Genomic DNA, 25,791 nt, shown 5'->3' with positions numbered 1-25,791 from the left:
AATGAAAATCCATTAAAATAAAATCATAAACTGCCTCACAAGAATTTCTTGGAAGCAATACTGAAACAAAATTCGCACAAATTGTAAACATCTGCATTTTATTCTTCTCAGCAGTTTAGCATTTTCGACAGTTTACAGATTATAACTGAATAGCTGTTGAATAAATTACAACACAAACTGACAAATGTGACACATTCGACATTTAGCGTTGTACAAATATACCTTTAAGTTATATTTATACAAAACAAAAGTATTGAATATAACCATTTTCGTCAGTTTGCAGTCAACCAAATAAAACCATTTTCGTCAGTTTGTGTGTGTACTTTGTACGTAAGAAGATATTCTTCTATTATATAATAGGTAATTTAAACGAAGTAAATATACTTAAAAGGTTATTTGTACTTATTTTATTTAAAAATCAAACTAACTTTCTTATCTACCACTTTCAAAAAAGAAGAATATCTTCAAAAATTATATAATAATATACTTACAATCATAAAATCTATAAAAAAAATATAAAAAAATAATAACTTGCTTGGGGCTTGAACCCACTTCACGTCTACCGCGCCCTACAAAAGTTGACGCCATTTCAAACTGCACCAAACTCTTGTATACGTAATGTGGGAATATACACAAATTAAACATTTACACCATAAATTTATATGAATTTAATAAAATTATTAGTTTGATTTTTGTCGAAATAAAATACAACAAAATATAGAGTAAGAAAACGATATATGAGATGAAGATTTGTAGAAAGTTTGTTCGTAATCAGATTATGTAAATTATTAAAGCATTGCCTACTAATAGGTAACTACATTATTTTGTTTACATTTTCCAAATAGATAGGTATTGAAACTATTAGGTATTTCCAACTGAAACATTTAGAATTACGTACCTGCGGCTTTTCAAAACTATTTAAAAAGTCACTATTATTATAAATTTGATTTTATTTCTGTCCGCACATCAATAAAAACTAATATACAATATTTTTGTTTACCGATAACCTCCATATTGAACAATTATTGACAGATCATTTCAAAATTTCAACACCCAATCGGAGCCTGTATAACAACTAATACCATACTGTCGGTGTGCGCATGCGCGGGAATCAATCAAATTTTACCCTAATATCTACAAAAATGTTCATATTCGATGGTTTAAACAGCATATTTCCGCGCTCCTAATCAAGCTACAATAACGAGAATTTGCCACAAGATGTATCACATATAATGCGAGGGCAAGGTATCGAATCTGAAAAAACTTATTTTTCACATTCGATAGTTGGAAATAGTAGGGACAATATATTGGGTCTTCTTCTTGTGGGAGTTTTCTCCAGATCAGCTTGGCAAGGGGGTTATTTGGGAGCCTATGGACATGGCCAGCCCATCTTAGACGTTATTTTCTTGGACTATGTTGCTCACCCTATACATCTGCTTTGATCTCAGCATTTGTTTTCATTCGGTATTGGTTGCTATTAGGGTCGTGATAAAGTCCAAAGATTCTTCTGAGGATTATTCTCTCAAAACATCTAAGTTTTCTTTCAATTACTTTGGTCAGAGTCCAAATCTCACAGCCATACATGAGTACCGGTCTAATCATTGTTTTATATACAGTCGAACCCGCTTATAAGAATACCGGTTATAGGAATATCCCGGTTTCAGGAATAGAAATTTGAGGTCCCGAAAACGGTTTTACTAGCCACTAATGATCGGTTATTAGAATATCCCGGCTATAGGAATAATTTTTCTTGGCACGAAGGCTATTCCAATAAGTGGGTTCGACTGTAATCTGATCTTTGATGCTCATGTTAGGCTTTTAGATTTAGTAGTATTGAGGAGGCTATACATACATCGGTTTGCTGCCTGAATTCCCCCTTTAATCTCTTCCTTGATATTGTTACCTGCAGTGATTGTTGCTCTGAGGTATTTAAAACTCTCCACTTTTTCAAAGTTATATGGGTCTATCGTAACATTTTGCCCTATTCTATCTCGTCCCTTTTGTCTGTTAATGCACATGTATTTGGTTTTCTCTTCATTTACCCTTAAACCAGTTTTCTTTGCCTCTACTTCCCAATTTATTGAAAGTTTCCTTCACATTGGTGACTGTGTTTCCCATAATTTCAATGTCATCCGCATATGATAGTAGCATTGTTTATATAGGGTGATAGTTGGTCAGCCCAATAGGTAAATATGTTTGATTTGATAGGAAATTGAGACAGTCACCAGTGATGTCCTCACAATTGAATCGTTTATTTCAGAAAGGGGTCAAGTCACAAGTATCTACTTTTGAGAAAATCAAGTTTACACACTGTTTACATTCAACAGTCACTTTATATAAAATAAAAATTCTACCTAACAACCTGGAGTATTTGTCAAAAAGTGTTGTATTTTTTAAAAATGTATCTTGTTAATTTGTTTAAGAAAAAAAAAAAAGTTAATTTTTTGTACTCATTTTGTCAAGATTTGTCACTTGACCCCTTTCTGAAATAAACGGTTAAATTTCTGTCAAGGTCGCAACGTCAAAATGGAAGAATATAATATTTAGAAATCGAATTACTGATGTCATGCTATTATACAGGGTGTCCAGAAACTCTACCGACAAACGAAGACAGGAGATTCCTCAGATAATTTTAAGACAATTTAACCCAATTCACCTAGTCTGAAAATGCTTCCTAAGGGAGCTAGAGCTCTTTGAAGATGGCCCCATGTAATTAGTTTTTCTTAAATACCTCCAGAACGCTTCTATTTAGAAAAACGAAAATTTGTATACATATTTACTTTTCAGAAATGAATCGATTCCATCCATTGCGAATTTCTAGTACCAGTCATAGGCGTCCGTTTTGGGTAGGGCAACAGTTATTTTATCGCATAACTTTTTTGTCTTCAACTTTTAAGCATTTTTGATACTGGATTATTAAATTGTGAGGTATTCTAGTACTAAAAGGTACTCTTACTTTAAGTCGGTAGGACACACCGTTTTCTAGAAAAATCGATTTAAAAGTTTTTATTATGGCAATTTGAAAAAAAAATCGAAAAAAATAAAAAAAAAACGATATTTTACCAACTTAAACCAAAAGTAACTTTTAGTACTCGAATATCTCATAATTGAATAATCTAGTGTCAAAAATATTTTTAAAGGCAATATAGTTATGCTATAAAATAACTTTTAACCTACCCAAAACGGACGCCTATGACCGGTACTAGAAATTCGCCATTAATGAAATCCATGAAAATATAAATAAATATAAAAGTTTTCATCTTTCTAAATAGTTTTTTTTAATCTTTTTTTTTTTGGAATTCAAAGAACAATAAATTTTCAAATTGATTTTTCTAGAAAACCGTGTATCCTATCGACTTAAAATAAGAGTACCTTTTAGTACTAGAATACCTCACAATTTAATAATTTAGAGTCAAAGAAGCCTAAAAATTAAAGACAAAAAAGTTAGGCGATAAAATAACCATTGCCCTACCCAAAACGGACGCCTATGACAGGTACTATAAACTTACAATGGATGGAATCGATTCATTTCTGGAAACTAAATATGCATACCAATTTTCGTTTTTCTAAATAGAAGCATTCTGGAGGTATTTAAGAAGAACTAATTACATGACGCCATCTTCAAAGAGCTCTAGCTCCATTAGGAAGCATTTTCGGACTAGGTGAATTGGGTTAAATTGTATTTAAATTATCAGAGGAATCTCCTGTCTTCGTTTGTCGGTAGAGTTTCTGGACACCCTGTATAAATATAATTTATAATAGCATGAGATCATTAATTCAATTTCTAAATATACCTACTCTTCTATATTTATTTTTCTTAATATGTATGCGAGTTGGGGTGTTATGAATAGGATCGTATCCAACTTGGTGTCTATGCATTTTGGCGTTGCGACCATGACAGAAATTGTGGGGACGTGTGGTGACTCTCAATTTGAATCATAATAAATTTTCCTATTGGGCTGACCAAATATAAACAATGGTAGTAGTAATTTTGGTCCATTTACTGTCAGTAATTCGGTGCCACTTCGGTATGCGGTCTACCGTCTAATATGTGGTCTATGGCAATTTAGCTGATTCCGCATGCGGTCTACGTACAAAAACAAATTAGAGAAACTATTACAAACATTACTATTTTATTATATTACTTAAAAGTTAAATAATCTTTGAAATAAAGTCATTACTACTTAATTAGGAATGCAAAAACAAATTAGGGAAATTATGACAAACTCATTACTATTTCATTATATTACTTAAAAAGTAAATAATCTTTGAAATAAACTCATTACTGCTAAATTAGGAATGCAAAAACAAATTAGGGAAATTATGACGAACTCATTATTGGTCAATTACGTAGTGCTTATACTAAAACCTTTAATGACCTATTTTGGTATAAAATGAGCCCCAAAATGAAGATTGATTTAGTTGCAAACAAAATGTTGCTAAAAGAGTTTTATCAAACTGTCATTTCGAGCGAAGCAGAGGCAGTAGCTCTACGAGCGAACAGTTTATTACAAAATGTTGAAGACGCTGAGCCGTGCCACCGATGTGGGGCAGAAATGGAAGAAAAGCGGAAACGAGATCGGGGTGGTGAATATAGACCAGTTCTTCGCTGTCCAAGGAGAGGATGCCAGACCACAAGATCAGTTAGGCATGGCAACCGTTTTTTCCATTTCACCGACTTAAATGGAAAAATTAACTGCAAGTTAACTTTATGTCAAATTTTGGAATTGATGTTCATGTTCATTTTGGAACTCGATTTTGACACAGTAATGAAAGTAACGGGGAGAGGAAGTGAAGCTATAGGGGACTGGTACAGCATGTGTCGAGAAGTCTGTTCCTCTGTGATGTCAGTGAATCGCCGTGGACAGCTTCGAGGTACGGAAGAAGACCCAATCCAAATTGACGAAGCCAGATTTGCGGGCAGAAGGAAATACAACAGAGGACGAATATTAAATGGAGACCATCCAGCAGAATCAGAAGACAGCGATGCTGAAGCAGAAAATAATCGGAATCATGGACGCCGAATTGACGGTCCGTGGGTCTTCGGATTAAAGAGTAAAGAGGAGGTCCGATATTTTTATGTTGAGCGAAGAGACAGAGCGACCCTAGTTCCCATCATACAAAGGGAAGTTGAAGCTGGGTCAGTAATTCACTCGGACGAATGGCCAGCATACGGCAATTTGCGCCAATTAGGCTACGTGCACTTAACGTTAACCACCAGGAAAATTATGTCAACCCACAAACAGGAGCACATACGCAAGGGATAGAAAGATCCTGGTTGGAGGGTAAAATTACGATTTTGAAAAAAATGAGAGGTGTTCCTGTCAGTACTTTGCAGTCCCATTTGGATTATGTTGCGTGGAAGTTTCTACGAAGGAATGTAGAAGATAAGTTTATCGCTTTTCTGCACGATGTTAGAGATGTATATGTATAAACCATTTAAAATGTTTATGTATTGTCAGTTGACCCTACAAATAAGTTTTTCAAAGATTATTTAACTTTTAAGTAATATAATAAATTTGTTTGTAATAGTTTGTAATAGTTTGTAATAAATAAAATAATATATAAATAATAAATAAAAAGTTTGTAATAGTTTCTCTAATTTGTTTTTGTACGTAGACCACATGCCGAATCAGCTAAACTGCCGTAGATCGCATATCAGACGGTAGACCGCATACCAAACTAGAAACTCTGCCGTAGACCGCATACCGAAGTAGCACCAGTAATTCTGTTCTAATTTGTGCTGTTCTTACTACTTTCTCCAGGATTATATTAAAAAGGAGAGGTGACAGTGCATCTCCTTGTTGCAGGCCACTGCTTATTTCAAACGATTCTGAGAGTTTGTTATTGTACCCTCGAGAGATCCGTGGAAAGAATTTACACCCAAAATAACAAAATTCAGTTTGCCAACACTGTATGAATGTTGATAGTAACATATCATTTTTAAGATAAACACAACTGTAATTTAGTCCAAACAAATTAATATATTTTTTTGCCAACAAAAATAAGATTTTTCAACCAGATAATGTTTCAGATATGATGTGCAAAACAATTTTTAATTGGGTTCTGCTAATGGGCTTGCTCTTTTTGTCATTAAAGTAAAAAAACCTTAAATTTCACTCATTAAATCATTATTGTCCGGTTATCGCCTTAATTATTTTAACTGTACTAATATCCGTCGGGTAATGCTGAATGATTAATAGGTTGTTAAAACATTTTATCTGTAGCCGCTTCTGGAATATCTTTAAAATATCGAATTTCATTGATAAAATGCATGATCTTCGCTTCGACCATACCTATCCGTACTCTGTATCCACAGCCATTTACGCATATCTTAACAAGCTGGATAAGTTTTTTATGGAACTGAAAGTTCTGCTATTGCATTCCACATCTAATCCTTTTTAATGCTATCGTACACTTGTCGTAAATCTATGAAAAGATTATAGATAGTTCTATTGAATTCCCAAACTTTTTCAAGCAGCTGCCTTAGAGTAAAAATCTGATCTATGGTCGGTCTATTTTTTATCATTTATCTTTGGCTCTTTGAAAACTGAAAATTGAGATTGTTCATGGCCGTCTATATTTGAAGAAACTGTCATATTAGATGTGACAACACTGCCAAGCTGTCCAATAGAGGGCCGATTTATAGATATAACAGTGATAGTATAGCGGCAAGAATACAATTATTTTAAATAGTTATAATTTGATTAAATTATTACTATTTAAACAAACACCCTCAGATATTTTATATGACCTTTATTCACGTTGCCAATTTTTAATTTGCCCCTGTGTTAGGGGAGCTATGGATTGTTTTAAGTTGCGTTTTAATGTTTCTTTTTCATTATTTCAGGCTGCCTTTCTTTTACCTATGATAAACCAGTTATTAACTAGTCAAGAGGGACCTGTTATGGACGGTAACTGCTGTCAACCTAGAGTGGTAATAGTTTCACCAACTAGAGAATTGACAATTCAGATATTTGAACAAGCAAAGAAATTTGCCCACAATTCAATTGTCAAAGCAGTAGTTGCGTACGGCGGTGCTAGCGTTAGTTACCAAAGAAATCACGTTTTGGTAAGTAGTACTTTTTTACTATTCATATCATGTTTTTGGAAGCATAGCATTCTGGATAACGGGCTACGGACGGAATGCATTGATCGGTGCAATGGATTGTAGGACTTGGATCCACACTTTCAAAAAAATGATTAGAGGAATGTATTGTATTTTGACAAGAACTATGAATCATACCGATTTAGTACATCAATTTACGTGAAATTTTCAATAGTAATTGCATAAGAGCTCTAAAATTATCAATTCAATTCAATTCAGTTTATTGATGTCAATATACAAAGTATTTACATAAGTCAAAAATAAGTCAAATTTACATAATACAAATAAGTCAAAGTTACATAAGTCAAATTTTTCCCAAGTGACACTTTGACAGTTTTAATGTAAGTACAAATTAGTACTGTTCTTAGGATGTCAGTTGGACCAGTATAAAAACAAAATTCGACACCGATTGTCGGCACCGTTTGTAAAACATAGGCGGCGCAATAGAAATTAATGAGTAAACTTTTATTTTTAAATTATGGTTCAATATTTGTTAAACAGTAATAATGTTGTTAATTGTTCACATTTCTTTATGAAATTGACACCAAAGATAATTAAAAATACATAATACAAATGAAATTTAACATGCTTATTAATTTTAGTGTGCAGTTTAAAATTAGAAATCAACCTCGATGGATGTAATTAGCAATTGCTCCTAAAAAACTGTTGTTTTACAAGTAAATATCAACAATTAATTATTAAAGTTATATCAAATAAGCTGAATTAGTACAAGGAATTTGAAGATCATCTTTCTTTTTTGGAAAAACAATTTGTTTGTCTGTAAATTGCAATAATTGCAATGCAAAGTTTGTACCTTTAGTTTTTCTTTTTTAAACAAAAACTTGAAGCAATTAGGACAAATTGATAGTGATAGATAAGTAATTACCATATACCAGTGAAGTGACTTACTATCTTTATTAAAGGGTTTATTTTTGACATTTTGTTGAATATTCAAATATGGGCAAATGCTTGTTATGCAAGAAAGATGCTGCAGAGGATAAGACTTCTTTCAAGTGTGATGGATGTAAGAGGGCTATACATATTAATTGTGCCAGTATAACAGCTACAGAAGTAAGATGTCTTCAACTGGCAGCAGATACTAGGAAATTAAAATATTTCTGTGAGGATTGTGAGCAAGGTTTACTGTTAGTACCAATTTTGAAGTCTATGGTTGAAGATCTAAAGATTGAGGTAGAGAAACTTAAGTGTGCCAATGAAAAATCCTTACACGAAAAGGATAATCAGATTTGTGATCTAAGGAAGACTATTGATGAACTGAAATGCAACTCCAATGCGCCAGGTTTGCCATTTGAGGAAATGTTCATAGAAATAAATGATAGAATTGTAAAATCTAACAATATTATGTTATTCAATGTTCCCGAATTGAATTCTGAGAATATTGAAGATAGGATAAAACAAGACAAAGCCAAAGTCGAGGAAATTATGAAACAAATGGGAAAAGATGAAGCGTTGGAGGATTTAGTGAAGGTTGTTCGAGTAGGAAAGAACACGGGTGGTAAGTCTCGTCCACTTAGAGCTATTTTTTCCAATAATGGTGTTGTTAAGGACATTTTAAGGAGTAAGAAAAGACTACAGAACTCAACAATCAAAATAAATAGTGATCAAACAAATATGCAAAGGGATATGTTCAGTAAAGCTTGGAAAGAATTAAAAGACAGACAAAATAAAGGCGAAAAAGACATTGCCATAAAATACAGAAATGGTGTACCAAAAATTGAATCATTCAAGAAAGAAGGAAAAAACTAATCTCATCCCCATTACAAGTTTATTGTCAGAACGTCGGAGGACTTCGTACAAAAATTCAAGATCTGATTAGTTCTATTTTATGTTCTGATTATGACATTTTTATATTTTTATGTTCTGATTATGACATTTTTATATTTGTTGAAAGTTGGTTACACGAGGATATTTTAGATAGTGAAATTAAAATACCTTCATATAGAACTTTTAGATGTGATCGTGATAATAGTTATAAGTCAAGAGGAGGAGGTATTTTGATTGTTGTTAAAGACTACATTAAGGTAACTGTGCTGAAACCCTTGTACAAATCTATTGAACAACTTTTTCTTTTATGCTCATTTGGTAAAGAAAATTTTATAATTGGAGGGGTATATATTCCACCAAAATCCGTAGAACAAATATATGAACAACACTGTTTATCAGTCGAAGATATATCCCAAAGGTATAATCATCATAAGACATATATATTCGGAGACTTCAACCTTCCGGAAGCTTCATGGGATAACAATGAATCAGGTGTCTTGGTGAATTGTCCTCAAGGTTCACATGCATTGTACTTAGCTGAGTTTTATGGGTACTTGAATTTTTTCCAGATGATTAATATTCCAAATGAAAGAAATGTGTTTTTAGACTTAATATTTACAAATGTTTGTGATTTACAAGTAGCAAAAGCCTCAGATCCGATTTTTAAAAATAGTTATCATCACATAAGTTACACTTACAATATTAGTTTGTGTGAACATCGAGGTAAGTCATTAGAATATACTGAATTTTATCATGATTTTGTAAATGCAGACTATGAAGGTCTCAATAACTATCTTTCAATGATACCTTGGGAAGACCATTTGAATTTGTCAAATGTTGATGATGCTTTAACAGAATTTTACAACATACTTAATATGTCACTATCATTGTTTGTACCGGTGAAAAGATTTAAAACTTCTAGTTATCCAAAATGGTTTGATGCCAACTTGCGTTATTTAGTTGTACAGAAAAAAATTGCTCATAAAAATTATTTAGCTTCCTGTAATCAAGAGGATTATGTGATTTTTTCAGAACTTAGGAGATTGTGTAAGGATCTATCAAGTCAATGTTATAACACTTATCTGAATCAAGTAAATCATAATTTATGCAGTGATCCTAAGTACTTTTGGCAGTTTGTAAACAGTAAGTGAGCATCAAATGATTTACCAAACAGTATGTACTATGGTAATGCTATAGCAACAAACGGACAACAGATTGCAAACTGTTTCCGTCAATTTTTTTCAACAGTTTATTCGCCACAATCAAATATTAATAACTTGGAAGTAAAGGGAAACAACAATCTTTTTATACCTAATTTTTCAATATCAGTGAAAGATATTTTCAACAACATTTCCTACCCAATAAGTTAAGCAGTGGTCCAGATGGTATTCCCGATTACTTTCTAAAGAACTGTATATATTCACTAACTAATCCTTGCACTCTTATATCTGTCCAATTTTTAAATCAGGTAATAAACAAGACATAACAAATTATCGAAGCGTTTGTAAACAATCCTCTATACCAAAACTTTTTGATAGACTATTGCACGATCAATTAAAATTTTATTGTAAAGAGCGTCTAATACACAATCAACATGGATTTTCTCAGAATAAATCAACGGTAACAAATTTAGTACTCTTTGAACAAAAAATATTAAACGCGTTGGAGAATAAAAGTCAGATGGATACTATTTATACTGACTTCTCCAAGGCATTTGACAGAGTAGATCATAACATGTTATTGGGAAAATTAAATGCTTTTGGCTTCAGTCATCAATCCTTACAATGGTTCAATAGCTTTTTAAGAGATCGCACACAGCAGGTGAGAGTAGGTTGTTTTAATTCAAATATAATTCATGTGACATCATGAGTACCCCAAGGAGCTCACTGTTCACCTTTGTTATTTAATATATTTGTGAACGATATATCAGAGTGTTTTAGAAATTGCGATTTCCTGATGTTTGCAGATGATTTGAAATTATTTAAATCCGTAGATTCAAATGTTGATGTAACATTAATTCAAGAAGATTTAGACCGGTTGAGTATTTGGTGTGAGAATAATATTTTGCATTTAAATGTTGCTAAATGCTGTTATATAAGCTTTTATAGAGGTAATAAAAAATATGATACTTCTTACACAATTAATGAAAATGAATTGTCTTATGTTAAAACAATAAAAGACTTAGGAGTCACATTTGATGAGCAGTTGCGTTTTGTGCAACATATAAATAGTGTAACAGTAAATGCATCAAAATCTTTGGGCTTTATCATTCGCAACTGTGTGAGACTATCTGTAGGGGCTTTAAGAACGGTATATTATGCTTTGGTTGTCTCTAAAGTGGAATATGCATCTATTGTATGGTCTCCACAATACCAAGCTCATTCTACTACGTTGGAGAGATTGCAGAATAAATTTTTGAGATATTGTGCATACAAATTAAACATACGCATTACTAATCATGATTATACCTATATTTTAAAAACACTCAACATGAATTTATCAAAAACTCGACGAGATAACTCTGATTTGGTATTTGTGTTTAAATTAATAAATGGTTTAATTTGTTGTTCTGAACTTCTCCAATCTATTAATTTATATGTTCCCTCCAGAAGTCTCAGACATGTTGATTTGTTTTATATACCTTTTCATCGGACAAACTATGGTATGCATTCGCCCATTGAGCGAACACTAAAAATTATAAACGAGAATAACTTGGAAATGTTTGGTGTCTCCTTGGCTGGTTTTAAGAATCGGATTAAAAGAGCTTGACAGGTACTTTTTGTTTATTTGAACTGATTTGTGTAATAGATGTAATATGTGTAATGGATAACTATTAATATTTCGTTTTTGTTTAATAAGTATGTAATTAAGATTTATTTTACTCTAGTTTAGTAGATATTACAGAGATTGATTTTATACTGTATGTGTTGTAATGGGGGTAATCCCGTAAATAAATAAATAAATAAATAAATTTGAGAACTAAAGAAATAAGACTACACTTTGAATATACACATAAAATACATGAAAACGAACAATTCCTCTTCCAGTCGAATTGTCTAATTCATGACTAATGAAGAGATCACTTTTACTACCGTACAGTATTTTTACTACAAAAGCGATATTACGTAGGTCAAAATTTTTGACATAAGAGAACTGTCAAAACATTAGAATGTGACTCTTCATTATATCCATGTTTATAATAAACATGGCAATAATGAAAATTCACATTCTAATGTTTTGACACTTCTCTTACGTCAAAAATTTTGACCTACGTAATATCGCTTTTGTAGTAAAAATACTATACATAGGACATATTTTTGACAAGTTGAAATATATCACTGTCCGTGTGTTCAGAACTTGATTCGACACTTGTCGTGTTTATAACTAACACACCAATATTGGAAAAGAAGTGAAAGGCGCAATTTACACAACAGTTATCAGACCAATAATGACATAAATACGCGGCAGAAACACGACTTGATACAGAAAGGACAGAAAGAATGCTAGAAACAGCAGAGATGAAAATACTTTGAAAAATCGATGGGATATGGGAAGAGGTAGAAGTGCAGATATACGACAGATATGCAAGGTGGACAACATCAATAACTGGGTAAAAAGCAGAAGAGTATAATGGAACAACTACATGAGCCAAATGACAAAAAACAAAGTAGTAAGGATGGCGAGAGACGGTTCCCCAATAGGAAGACGATCAGTTAGGTCTGTATCCCGCGTATGAAAAAAAAAGTTGATTAATAGTAAGCTGAAAATTTGTTAATAGCTTAAACGGTGTCTAGTCGGATAAACTGTGATATATGAGAACACTGTAACAGGGGCAGTTTTAATTGTGGTTAAAAATTTGGAACGGTCAGACTTAAGCTCTCCGAACAGAGATTAAACTCTCATGCAACAATCAGACTGCTATTTATCAGCTGTCATAATTCCTGTCATTTGACATATTCTACATGTTCCACTCATTAAAACGCCCATTTGGTGATAAATAGTAGGCTGATTTTTGCATGAGAGTTTAATCTCTGTTCGGAGAGTTTAAGTCTGTTCTGTCGGACAAAATACATGTGCCGTTTTCGTGGTCTGGCCGTTCCAAATTTTTAACCTGTTCCACAATTAAAACTTCCCCTATTCCAGTGTTCCCATATATCAAAGTTTCTCCAACTACACACCCTTAAGCTATTAAAAAATTTTCAGCTTGCTATTAATCAACTTTTTTTTCATACGCGGGATCCAAAACTAAGTGGGAAGACCACGAAAACGATGGAATGACAACTTACTGGAGCCACATTGAAAAACAGACAGTCATGTCTACACAAGAAGAAGAAGAAGGAAAAGAAGAAGAAGACATTAATATTGGTGACAAAGCAAGATAATATTTTTATTTTACTTGAACATGAGCTACACAATTTTTCCAAATGTCACTTTTGACTTGTAAGTATATATATTGTATTAAAACAGAAAATAGTGAAGAATTACCAAGAATGATGGAAGCACTAGATAGTGAATCGACAAAGATGGGACTGAACATCGCTTACAGTAAAACAAAAGCCATGACCAATCAACAAGGAGAACCAATAATTACAGTGGGACAAACAAGAATAAAGCAAGTAAAAGAGATATTGTAGGACAAATCACTAAATTAAATAAAAAAAATCAGACCGAAGAAATAAAAAAAAAATAATAAGATTGGCCTGGGCATCACTCGGAAAACTGTCTTTTATTCTAAAGAAAAAAAAATAACCCCAATACCTAAAATCAAGAGTCTTCAATCAATGTACACTCCCTCTCCTCATATATGGCTCTTAGACATGGACACATACAAAGGAAAATATGGAAAAAATAAAAATATGAAACATGAAAAATTCCATTAATTACATTATCCAATCAGCGGACTGAGCAAATTGACGTCATTAAATCTCGCATAATATATGGGACATCCTGTATAAACAATACAGTTTCAGTATAATACAATACAATAAAATTTAAAATTGATCATTAAAAGTATATAATACTTACAAATGCAATTTAATGTGCTTATTCATTTTTTAGGTACTAAAGAAATGAGACAAAAAATGTATTATAAAAATAAAATAATTGTAAGTTATGACGACCACACTGTTTATTTATTGTTTATATTGCTTGCCGCCTTTGAAACATGAGAAGGTATTTTGACCAGATAAAGATATGATTTGAGCCTAAGCACTTCCGAACAATTTGACCAATTACTCTTCAGTATTGCCCAATAAGATACGTTAGAAAGTAGTAAGCCACACCCGCGTCCATGTGGACTAATACAAGGAGTGATCAATTTTGAAGCAAGCAAATGTTTATATGGTTTATCTTTATTTCTATGCTCTTCGTAGAATTATTGACGGGACCCCAAAAATGCTTCTGGTCCAACTGACATCGTAAGAACAGTACAATTAAACACACAGTTGTTATAAATATTTGATGGTTGAAACTCATCACTTTTATAATTTTTAAAACATTAATTGTCATTAATGTCACTGAATGTATTTTTTCGTAGCAAGGAAGGGCATCTGAAGTAATATACTTGACGATGGGATATTATCAAAAATTATCACTTAAATTTTTATTTCTGTAGCTTTCTATTGGTCAGAATCTCCGAAGAATAAAATAATCAGTAGTAATTACAAGAGTAAAATCAGTAGTAAAATTATCGATTTGTATCCCGAGTGTCATTTTGACAGTTTTAATTTGTCAGAGTGTCACGAGGGCAAAACAAATCGATGATTTTTACTAGCTCGAGAGTAATTCGTTAAGATTATTTCATGAATAAAACTGCCTTTTTAAATCAGTTTAACTAATTTTTTATTGATATCTTTGCCTAAATATTTGCTAAACCTGTTTGTTGTTCTCTGTGACAAGTTGTAAAACATTAATTGTCGTTGATGTCCCTGAATGTATTTTTGCGTAGCAACGAAGGGCATCTGATGTAAAATACTTGACGACGGGCAATTATCAAAAATTATCGCTGTAATTTTTATTATTTTAGGTTTCTATTGGTCAGAATCGCTATGAATGAAATAATCGCTGTAATTTTTATTTCTGTAGCTTTCTATTGGTCAGAATCTTCATGAATGCAATAATCAAGGTCATAGCTCTTGTCAAAATCGATTACCTATACCTACCTCCGGGCACTTTTTTTATTCAGTTATGTCAAGTCAGACAACTTTCTAATACGGAAAATTTTCGCAAGGGGGCCGTTTCGTAAATATAGAGGTTTCTAAACTCTGGTGTGTCCGACAACTGGAGTACTCTCTGTTGCAAGATAATTCGGATGTAATTCCGACAAAATATGTACTTTTTGTATCGTGTCCGTTGCAAGATAATTGTACAAAAAGTACATATTTGTTGGAATTCTATCCGAATTATCTTGCAACGGATAGTACCCTTAAAAATTTGTTGGACAGTATTACCAGTTATGTAATTGTAAATATTTTTATCAATTAATAGGGGCGCACTAGGGAGTAATAAATGATAATTTTTTTGCAGGATTATTCAGGGTTGTTTCGTTTTAAATATTTTCTTTTATTCAACTGTGTTAAACATGTATTAAATATTTGTTTACATTTAAAACAATTTTTTAGAACACTTTAGGCCAGAAAATGAAGCTGAAAAAATGACAACCTCGCAATTTTTTCGTCCAGCATCGATTTGTACAAAAATTTGGGATTAGGCTCATTTCACCCTTTAGTTTATTTTCTATTTTGAGTCTTTGTACGCCTATGGTTTTTTAAGGGTGAAAACTACCCCTAATTATAAAAAATTATAAAATAACATTTTAGACTTTAATATGGTCAACAATTGGTTTTTATTAGTTAAATAATGATTGTCTTATGCTTTATTATAATATGATAATATATCAACCCTTAAAACCACCCTTGTTGGAGCTATATATAAAGAATTTAGCTTGCATCGATTTGCATAAAAATTTGGGATTAGGATCATCTCACCCTGTACTTCATATTCTATATCTATATCATGCTCAAGGGCGTTGATTATTTTTAGGGGTGTACACTACCCCTTATTGTCAAAAATTATATAAAAACATTGTAAACAACATTTGGTTTTTATTGGTTAAATAATGATTATTTTATGTTTTAGGATAATCTTAGTTGTTGTAGACTATGACTATGTAGACCTTTTTATAAGAATAACTTTTTTTCGTAAAGTTAATAATAACTGAGTTTTCATAATAAAAATGATGTTGAGTATCCGTAATTTGAAATAAAATTTCAATAAAAAATTTTAATTGAAGAACGTAATTGCATATTATAATTTTTAATTCCAAATAACTTTTCTTAATAACAATTTTCGATATTGTGAAATATACAGGTACTTTCCTCTTGAGCGAAATTAATATTTTTTGACATACCTGGTATACTGTTGATAAAATTTGATATCTGATGATTGAATCGTGAGGTTTTAGACCATGTATAGCACTTTATGAAGAATAACTTTTTTTTCGTAAAATTGATAAATAAAAAGTTTCCCATATGGTTCTAAGTTATGTGCAGACACACTGTATGATAAGAAACCTATGCTTACCCATCTGCCACGCTCCATTGTTTTCTTGTTCTTATTGTCATCTACTTTTTAGGCTGGGTGTCATATTTTGGTCGCAACACCGGGAAGGTTAAACGACTTTGTCACTAGAGGACATCTCTCATTTGCCAGTGTTCAATATTTTGTGTTAGATGAAGCTGATAGGATGTTAGATATGGGTTTCTTACCAACCGTAGAACAAATGTTGGGACACGCCACCATGCCTGCCACTGTAAGTTATCCTGTAAGTAAGGCATTGTTTCATTGTATTAATATTTGATTTTTTAGGGTGAGCGCCAAACGCTTATGTTTTCCGCTACTTTCCCCGAAGAAATCCAGCATCTTGCTGGCAAATTTTTGCTTAACTACGTTTTCGTAGCAGTTGGCATCGTTGGTAGTGCTTCCACTGATGTTGAACAAGTTTTCTATCAAGTTCCAGGCAAGGAGAAAATAAGGAAACTAAAAGGAATGTTGAGTGAAAGTAAGTAAATCATTAAGTTATGTTTCTTTCTTAACGCGCATTAAAATATGACTATGGTTTGGTGCCATGGACGCTTAAGCACGTCCATGGCACATATACAAACGAAATTATTTCTGCGGGCACAGGAGCTGAGATCGGAAATATTAAATCGGGGCTAACCATCTTTTTTTCTTTTCGTTTGCCGATTTAATTTTCGATTTAAGCCATCTTTTATTGGGTTTTCGCAGGAAAAATGATTTTCGCATGAATATATTTTGTCAAAATTAACAAATTTGTAATCTTCATCTCCGATAAAATTAATTATCAATTTTTAACTTTAGAAATATTTCTAATAAAATTAGAAACTTTACACAGGAAAAAGAGAATAAATGATTATAGCGGAATCTCATTATAAATATGTTTAAAAAAAAGTATTTTTGGTAGTAAAGTATCGGTTTGCTGTTATTTAAAAATAAGAGTTAACGGTTTTTACCGTGTTTGATTTTTATTAGTTATTGTGCTTAAAAATGTTAATATCAAATAATATTTATCAGTGGTAGGAGACTTGTTTTTAACACAGCAGAAATAAAAATTCCGGAATTCATAATTTTGGTATTTAACGGGTTTTCGCTCGAACCCCTCGATATTTTGAATACACTTTGTACAATTATACAGGTTAATAAAATAAACAACTAGGGTAGGTACCTAAATCAATTAATAACTAATGTATTGATGCATCTCAGTGATGGTTTTATTGATAGATGGTTTTCCTAGGGTACATCGTTCCGTGCCCTAATTAGCCCTTCCCGCAGTGCTCCTAAAACTTGAAGAGTATGCTCTGAATTAAATAGCCTGACCTATCATGTCCCACACGATTCAATTGGGGATAAATCTGGGTATCTCAGCGGCCAAGCAAAAATTTGACACCAGCTTATTTAAAGATTTCAAATTAATTTCAAATTATTTTATAAAATATATAATTATTATTCATTTTCAATGATAACAAATTAATCAAAATTTGATGTTATGGTATTAACTCTCTCTCTCTCTCTCCAATCCTGACCCCCCGGAGGGAGTGTAGTGGTTGATGTGATATCGTGTATTATCCTTCTCCAAAGATTTCTGTTTGTTGAAGATCTTCAGCCTGTCACCTTTCCTTGTATAATGAGTCTTTCCATGTTTTCTGCGTTTGCTCTAATAAGATGTCCAAAGTATTTTAATTGTTGGAGATGGACTTTACTGGAGAGTTGTTGGCTAACTTTTAGTTCTCTTAAAATTGAATTATTTGTCCTATGGTCAGTCCAAGGAGTTCGTAGCATTCGTCTCCAACAGAACATTTAAGTAGCATCTATCTTTCTTCTTTCCGAATTTCTCAGTCCAAGATTTACATCCGTAGGTCAGTATTGGGAATATTAAGCAGTTGATCAACCTCATCTTTAACGCTCTTGAAATTTGACAGTCCTTCCACATTGTGGTCATTTTTGCTGGGGTGACTTTTGCTAGATCACATCTACGTGTCCCAACGTGTCGATGTCCATCAAGTTAGAACAAAGTCAGCAGAACACAGTTCTTATTATACCATAATTAAATGTTATTAAAATGCAAATTTAATGTTCCAAGAAAAAATTTATTGCTCTTTTTATCACATATTCTGCTAACTTGATAATCAACAGCTAGAGAACAGTAGTTCAAAAATTGATAAATCATTTATAATTGAATACCAGAGTATTCTCTGCATTAAATGCAAATTTAATGTTCCAAGAAAAAATTTATTGCTCTCTTTTTTAAAAAGTTATCGCATGTTCTGTTAACTTGATAATCAAGCTAGCAGAACAATAGTTCAAAAATTGATAAATCATTGTAATTGAATATCAGAGTATTCTCTGAATTAAATGCAAATTGAATTACTAAAGAAGTAAAATTGTTCAGCAAATTGAATGTGCCAAAAAAGCATTTATTGCTCTTTTTTTAAGTTATCGCATGTTCTGTGAACTTGATATCAAGCTAGCAGAACAGTAGTTCAAAAATGGATAAATCATTTATAATTGAATACCAGAGTATTCTCTGAATTAAATGCAAATGAAATGTTCCAACAATAAATTTAAGCAATAAGTTAATAAACCATAAGAGTTTTACCAATAATTACCAAAAGCAGATGCGATTAGAAACTCTATGTAGATCCATCCTCCTTCACTGCACAATTGAAGTTTTTGTACTATTATTATTCGTCAATATTGCTTCAATAATATTGACTGTGTAAAGGTGGCCTTTCTGATAATTCAACAAAATTCAATTATCAATTCTCAAGTTCTTACTGCAAGGTTTTCGATAATAATAAAATACAATGACTAACACCGACTGGGCAATAAAAAAAGGATTTCCGTACCACTATTAAGAATTTATGTTTTTATACAAATACCAGCTTCCCATGTGCTTAAAAAATCTAAGGATTAAAATTTAATGGTAACTCGTGTCCCAGTTGAGCGTGGTGTTCGATTATAAATGTTTTATCAATTTCTGAACTACTGTTCTGCTAGCTTGAAATCAAGTTAGCAGAACATGCGATAACTTTTTAAAAAATAGAGCAATAAATTTTTTCTTGGAACATTAAATTTGAATTTAATTCAGAGAATACTCTGCTATTCATTTATTATAAACTATTTATCAATTTTTGAACTACTGTTCTGCTAGCTTGATTATCAAGTTAGCAGAACATTCGATAACTTTTTAAAAAAAAGAGCAGTACATTTTTTCTTGTAACATTAAATTTGCATTTTATTTACACTTAATTATGGCATAAGAATAACTGTGTTCTGCTGACTTTGTTCGGCTAACTTGATGGACGTAATGTGTCGTTAAACTCTGTCCTCTTGGTATTTAAATTTGACGCATGTTCACGAATTCTGATGAATATTGCCAAATAAATAGTAGTTCACTCTATATATTGCAGCAGTATATAGAAATATTCTTATTTTGCAGATGGTGGTGAGAGGACTGTTGTTTTCGTTGAACAAAAGAGGACTGCTGACTTTTTAGGAAGTTTCTTATCTGAAAATGGAATGAAATCCACCAGTATCCACGGTGATCGTCTACAGCGTGAAAGGGAACAAGCTTTGTGGGATTTCAAGAAAGGGATCTGTAATGTACTTGTTGCAACAGGTGTTGCTGCGAGAGGATTGGATATAGAAGGTATAGAGCATGTCATCAACTTTGATTTGCCGAAGTCAAAAGATGAATATGTTCATCGTATCGGAAGAACAGGGCGTGTCGGTAAGTAATATTTTTCTATATAATTTTTTTTTTTAGAAAAACATTTTAACAATAAGTTTAAATACATACAAAGTGTATCCATAAAAATGCCAATAATCTTATAATTTAAAATTGTACAAGGGATATTGTTGTTCAATACATTAAATTCAATCACATAGGCAGATTCTAAAAAAGTCCTTGGAATATAACATAGATACACACCATCTCTTCATCGACTTAAAAGCAGTCTGATAATGTTCTATAATGCATGACAAGAATGACAGAACCGCATTATATAATGAAATGATAGACTTTGGGATCCCACCTAAGTTAGTTAAGTTGCCCCAACCAACAATGCAAAACGTATGTGGAAGAAGACCTAAAGTTTCTAAGGGTCAGAAGATGGAGGGAAGTTGCCAGGAATCAACATGCCATGATGAATCTTACTAAAGTGGCGGTACTAGTCCAGATTGTGAGACTGCTCCCATGGGAAAAATGTATCTGATTCGGTTTCTTTGCGCATTCCTGTTAAAAAAATGTCCTCGTTAAACAAATCTTAAGGGCGTGGTGCAAAAGTTTTTTTGGCAGAAATTATTTAAACTTTTTTTAAACAAAAAGGTCTTTTGCCATTTTTCTCTAAAGTTGAAAGGTTCAGATTTAAAATCTGAAAATCCGAGCATTTTCGAGGCTGAAAATTCATATATAAATTTTTATTTTGAGGTTGCCAAGTACCGAATTTGAACAACATTTTACTTTTTTACTGTAAAACTAATTAAATCATATTTATAGGAAATAAGGGTAAAGCTACCAGTTTTTTCGACTCTTCCAGCGATTCTGCTCTGGCACCTGCTCTAGCTGTTATTCTGAAGCAAGCTGGACAAGAAGTTCCAGACTGGTTTGGTGACATGAGTTCTCAGTCATCGTATCATGACAGTAATTCGTTTGGAGGAACTGATATCCGTGGGGTAAGTTTTGACAAAAATCTACTTTTAATTTAAGACATATCTATAAACATTCAACTCCAGGGATCCAAGAGAAAAAAGAACCTGCTCGGGACTTGTTAGTAATTCAGGTATCTGACAACTTTTTTAATTTTGGAAACTTATAGGAAGAAAACCTACCTTTTTCCTACCAAGAGTTTTTTAATCCTATTGATGGATCAATGTTAAATTTTTAGGCTTCATTAAGTACCCCAATACCCAACTTTGGGTGAAATACCAAAGTTGGGTTAATTTTAATATTAAAAATATCACAAGGAAAAATTCACAAATTTACCCGTACATTTTGGTGGTTTAAAGCATGTAAACCTGTGATAACACTGATGATGGAATATTGATTCCGAAAACGTTTTGTGATACAGCCCCTTTTTAGGGGATAAAAACTATGTTCTAATATGAAGTTACTTGTACGTCCTTCTAAAGATAAAAAAATAGAAAATTTTTCTCAAATTACGGATACCAATATTATTTTCATTCATAACTCTTTTATTATTAATTTTACGAAGAAAAGTTATTCTTCATAAAAAATCTGCATGGTCTAAAATCTAAGATGCAATCATCATATAAATTTTATCAATTTTATTCGAGGTATGTCAAAAAATATGAGTTTCGCTCGAGAGTAGAGTACCTTTATAGTTTACAATATTTAAATTAGGATATAATTGCATATTAAAACATAGCATTTAATACTAAACAACTTTTCATAATAGAAATTTTCCATATTATGAATTTAAATACGTAAATAAACAGAGTTTTCGTTATGATAATTCTTGCATTATCAGCTTGTTTAATTTTAATATTGCTATTATTAACAAATAACGACTTTGCAGTTTTCGAAGCAACAAATTGAATATTTAACTTTTAAAAATTGCCATAAGCTTTTTCAGTGTACAAAAAATCAAATTTTGCAATTTTGTCGAATATTTACCTTTTTAATGGGGTGCAAAAATCGAAAAAAAAATCGCTCTTTTTGCATTAAATTGTTCATAATTGAAAGACGGCTCTGAACTTTTGGCAGAAAACAGAATATGAACGATCATATCAAGCACATATTTTGGATTTGCTGCCTTTTTCTATAAATAACAAACGAGAGAGATAGATTATATTAAGTGTTATCTACAAAGCAAAAACGTTATCCAAGACATACGCAGTTACATATTTATAATTGACAGAGTGAGACGGCGATACAATTGTTCAACGTAGTTATATTAATTTAGTAGAAAATTTAAACTCACACTTGACGATTTCTGTACTTCTAATGTCATTCTTCAGAAAAACATTCAACTATAATCTGACAGATTCAATTTCTGTCACTTTGACAGTGAAACTGGGTTAGGTTCGCTAGAGTTTATAAATTTTAATAATCAGTCGTATTTACTTAAATAAACTCAGTTCTTTTAAAATATATTTTGATATTATATTGTATTTTGGTTTGTTAAGTATTTATTTAATTAAAATAAGTCAATAACATTTGTAAGTAATCATCTGTCAATATGGTTAACTTCTGTCTATGAGTTTGCCAAACATGTACATATTACTCTGACTTCAATCATAGTGTATAAAATTACAGATTAGCATATTTTTACGAATGTACATTTATTTGCTGATAATGTCTGGAAAATGATCTGGATACCAAAATGATCTGAATTCATTAAGTTTACTTTCATTTAAGTCACTTAATGCAGCTGGCGTAAAGGACATTTTTTAAATTCCTGTTACTATTTACGTCCGGCAACTTTAACATGGAGAAATTCATAATACTATATTTGCTTACTCATTATTTTTGTATTATTAATCTATATCAAACAATTAATTACGGTAGTAAAAGTAACATTTATTACCAATAAATATATAGGTATTATCAGAAAAAGAATAACATCACAAAAAATTTTTGACACATTTACGTAGTGAAAAATTGTATGGTGGGGTAGTAGTCACATCCATTTTTTTACAGTATTAACTTAGTTTAGACTAGAAATTTTTGATTTGATTCGTATGCATATCATCGATGACGCATGGGTATTCTATCATTTTTCCTACTGTAGGGGCCGGTTGTTCGAACGCTAATCAACAATGATCATTATCAAATATTTAATTACTGTCACCAAAACTGTCAATGTCTACTTTGTTTGGGTTGCTGAAAACATAATTAATTACAATTATGAGATTTATTATTAATTATGTTAATAATTATTGTTATATTAATTGATTATAGACTCCGCAGACTTTTTAACAACCCAAACAAAGTTGACATTGACAGTAATTAATTATTTGATAATGATCATTGTTGATTAGCGTTCGAACAACCGGCCCTAGGTCTATAATAACTAAAAAAGTTGTCATGACACCTGGACTATTCAAAGTCCTGAGAATAATCTTCCCTGGACTAAAAAGCTATGATCCGCTCACATTCAGAGTGGTAATTTATTTATTTATTATTTATTGACGGACCGAAATCCATTAGTACATGATACAATTAAATTGTCACACAAATTAAAAAACAATTCAAAATAAGATCTAGTAGGTACAAAATTGGTAAATACATAATAAACAATAACAAAAAATTAAAATTACTTGCTCTTATTTAACAATTGAGAGCTAGTCCTATAATATAAAGTAAAAAATCTAAGTATTTAATGCCTGGTTGCACCAACAGATCTTAAGCTCCAGCTTACCCAAGCTCTACTTATAGATAGGGCCTCCTTGAGTATCACTTAACTTGCACCATAATTTTAGATTCTTGCGTTATTATCAATTATATCTATTATTATATTATGGTATTCTAATTGTAATATATTATAATATATCTTATAGAAAGATATAATATTGTTATGGTAATATCAAAAAATTAATATTTTCTTTAATTTTAGGGAGAATTTGGAAAAGCTCAGGTAGCAGAAGAAGCAGATGAGGAGTGGTAATCTATCTATATTTGTTTGCATGTTAGTTATGAAGCAACAACACAATGCAAACCAGTGATTTTTATATTTTTTCTATAGTTTGTATGTCTTTTATAATTGATATTTTCCGTTTAAGAGTTAAGATCTAAAGTTTTGTTTTTAAAGAGTTATGACTTAGTTGTATTGATATGTTACTTGTATCTGTGATACAACATTTTTTGTTTGCGGAATAAAACTTCTTCTAATTTTTTTAAAACCGTATTTTTGTACCAACTATCCCCATTACTGTTATTATATTTCCTATACTGTTGTACGGAGTTGAGTCATGGGCTCTCACAAACGTCACCTGTATTTAAGTTGAGGATTTCGAAATATGCCTTTATCGTCAAATGAATGAGTAAATCCACGAGGAAAAATTTCCTGTAGTTGGCTGTATACCATTACAAAAACATAAAATCCTTTATAAAAGGTATATTTGCTAAAATCCCTGTACAGAGCTACATCAAAGACAGAACTAGTTTTCAATCGGTTGACCGATCATCATCAGTGCAATCCTAAATTGTGTACAACCAGATAAAATGATGCAAAGTATTTAAAATGTTGATCAAGGTTATAAAAAGTTAAACACATACTATAACAACTTCCAATTATTCTAATATAATTGATAACTTTTAAATAAACACACAATAGTCCAGGGCCCATCTGTTTTGAGATGGACGTTGAGAGGTGACTCAAATTTTTTTGCAGAAATTGCTTGAAAATAACTCAAATAATAATATTTGAGTTATCCTCCCTCTCAAAAAGGTCCGGAACATTGTTTAAATAATCAAAATGTCAAAAAATGAAGGAAAAATTCGATTTTTTTCTTCGTTTTTGATTATAACTAAAAGTATTCATTTCCGAGAAAAGATGAACTGACATAAAAGTTGCATAATTAAATTTCCTATAATTAAAAATTGAAAAAATACTCACCCTTGTTGCAAAATAGCAATAATTGTGAAAAAAACCATACAAAAACAAGTATATGATACAGTAAAACAATACTGTAAATTTCATTAAGATCGGTTCAATCGATTTTGCAAAATAAATTTTGCAATCCAGCTTTCGCAAAAACAATTCATTTTTTCAAAATGTTACAGAACTGAAAATAAAGCAGACAGCAAGTTGAAATTTTTTTTTGCTTATAGAAGTGTACTGTACCTTTCATTTGCAATTTGCAAAATTAAAATCGATTAACTACCGCGGCTTTAGGAATTTTTTTAAATAAACATTAATTATTGGTGCTACGCGCAGGACAGCGGTGTTCGATTCACATAAAGTTGATTTCCACCAAAATTTCTTCAATCTTTATCTAATATATTATTTTCTTTCTCTATATTTTGTTGTATTTTAATATTTTAATTCCACAAAAATCAAACTAATTTTATTATTGTTTGTGAAATATTGTTTAAACAATTGCATATGTTTAAAAATAATAAACTTTTATTCTCTAAGTTAAAATATATGAACAAAGAAAGTTTTTGCTAAAAAAGTGTTATTTCAAAGGATAGAGTATGTGTTTTTATTTTGCAATAAACAAATTTATTTATTTATATCGAAATGTAATAAAAATTAAAATGTATCAATCATTATTAAAGGTCATTGGAATACCCAATCAGAGCAAACTATCCGGTGTCCTGCGCGCAGCACCAATAATTAATGTTTATTTAAAAA

General features: G+C 31.5%; 1 protein-coding gene across 1 annotated transcript in view; it reads left to right on the top strand.

Annotated features, from left to right (window-relative positions):
* Positions 1 to 24,334, top strand: part of LOC126884729 (ATP-dependent RNA helicase vasa-like) — a 49,787-nt gene extending 25,453 nt beyond the window's left edge. The window contains exons 7-12 of the mRNA XM_050650859.1: positions 6,851 to 7,072; positions 16,527 to 16,703; positions 16,760 to 16,952; positions 19,911 to 20,201; positions 20,970 to 21,145; positions 24,049 to 24,334. Coding sequence (XP_050506816.1) covers positions 6,851 to 7,072; positions 16,527 to 16,703; positions 16,760 to 16,952; positions 19,911 to 20,201; positions 20,970 to 21,145; positions 24,049 to 24,099 — 1,110 coding nt within the window. The 3' untranslated portion in view covers positions 24,100 to 24,334. The remainder of the gene's footprint in view (positions 1 to 6,850; positions 7,073 to 16,526; positions 16,704 to 16,759; positions 16,953 to 19,910; positions 20,202 to 20,969; positions 21,146 to 24,048) is intronic.
* Positions 24,335 to 25,791: the final 1,457 nt, after the last annotated feature.

Source organism: Diabrotica virgifera, chromosome 5 (genome assembly GCF_917563875.1).
Source record: "Diabrotica virgifera virgifera chromosome 5, PGI_DIABVI_V3a".
NCBI lineage: Eukaryota > Metazoa > Arthropoda > Insecta > Coleoptera > Chrysomelidae > Diabrotica > Diabrotica virgifera.
The sequence above is the reverse complement of the archived record's forward strand: the minus strand, read 5'-3'. Positions and strand labels throughout refer to the sequence as shown.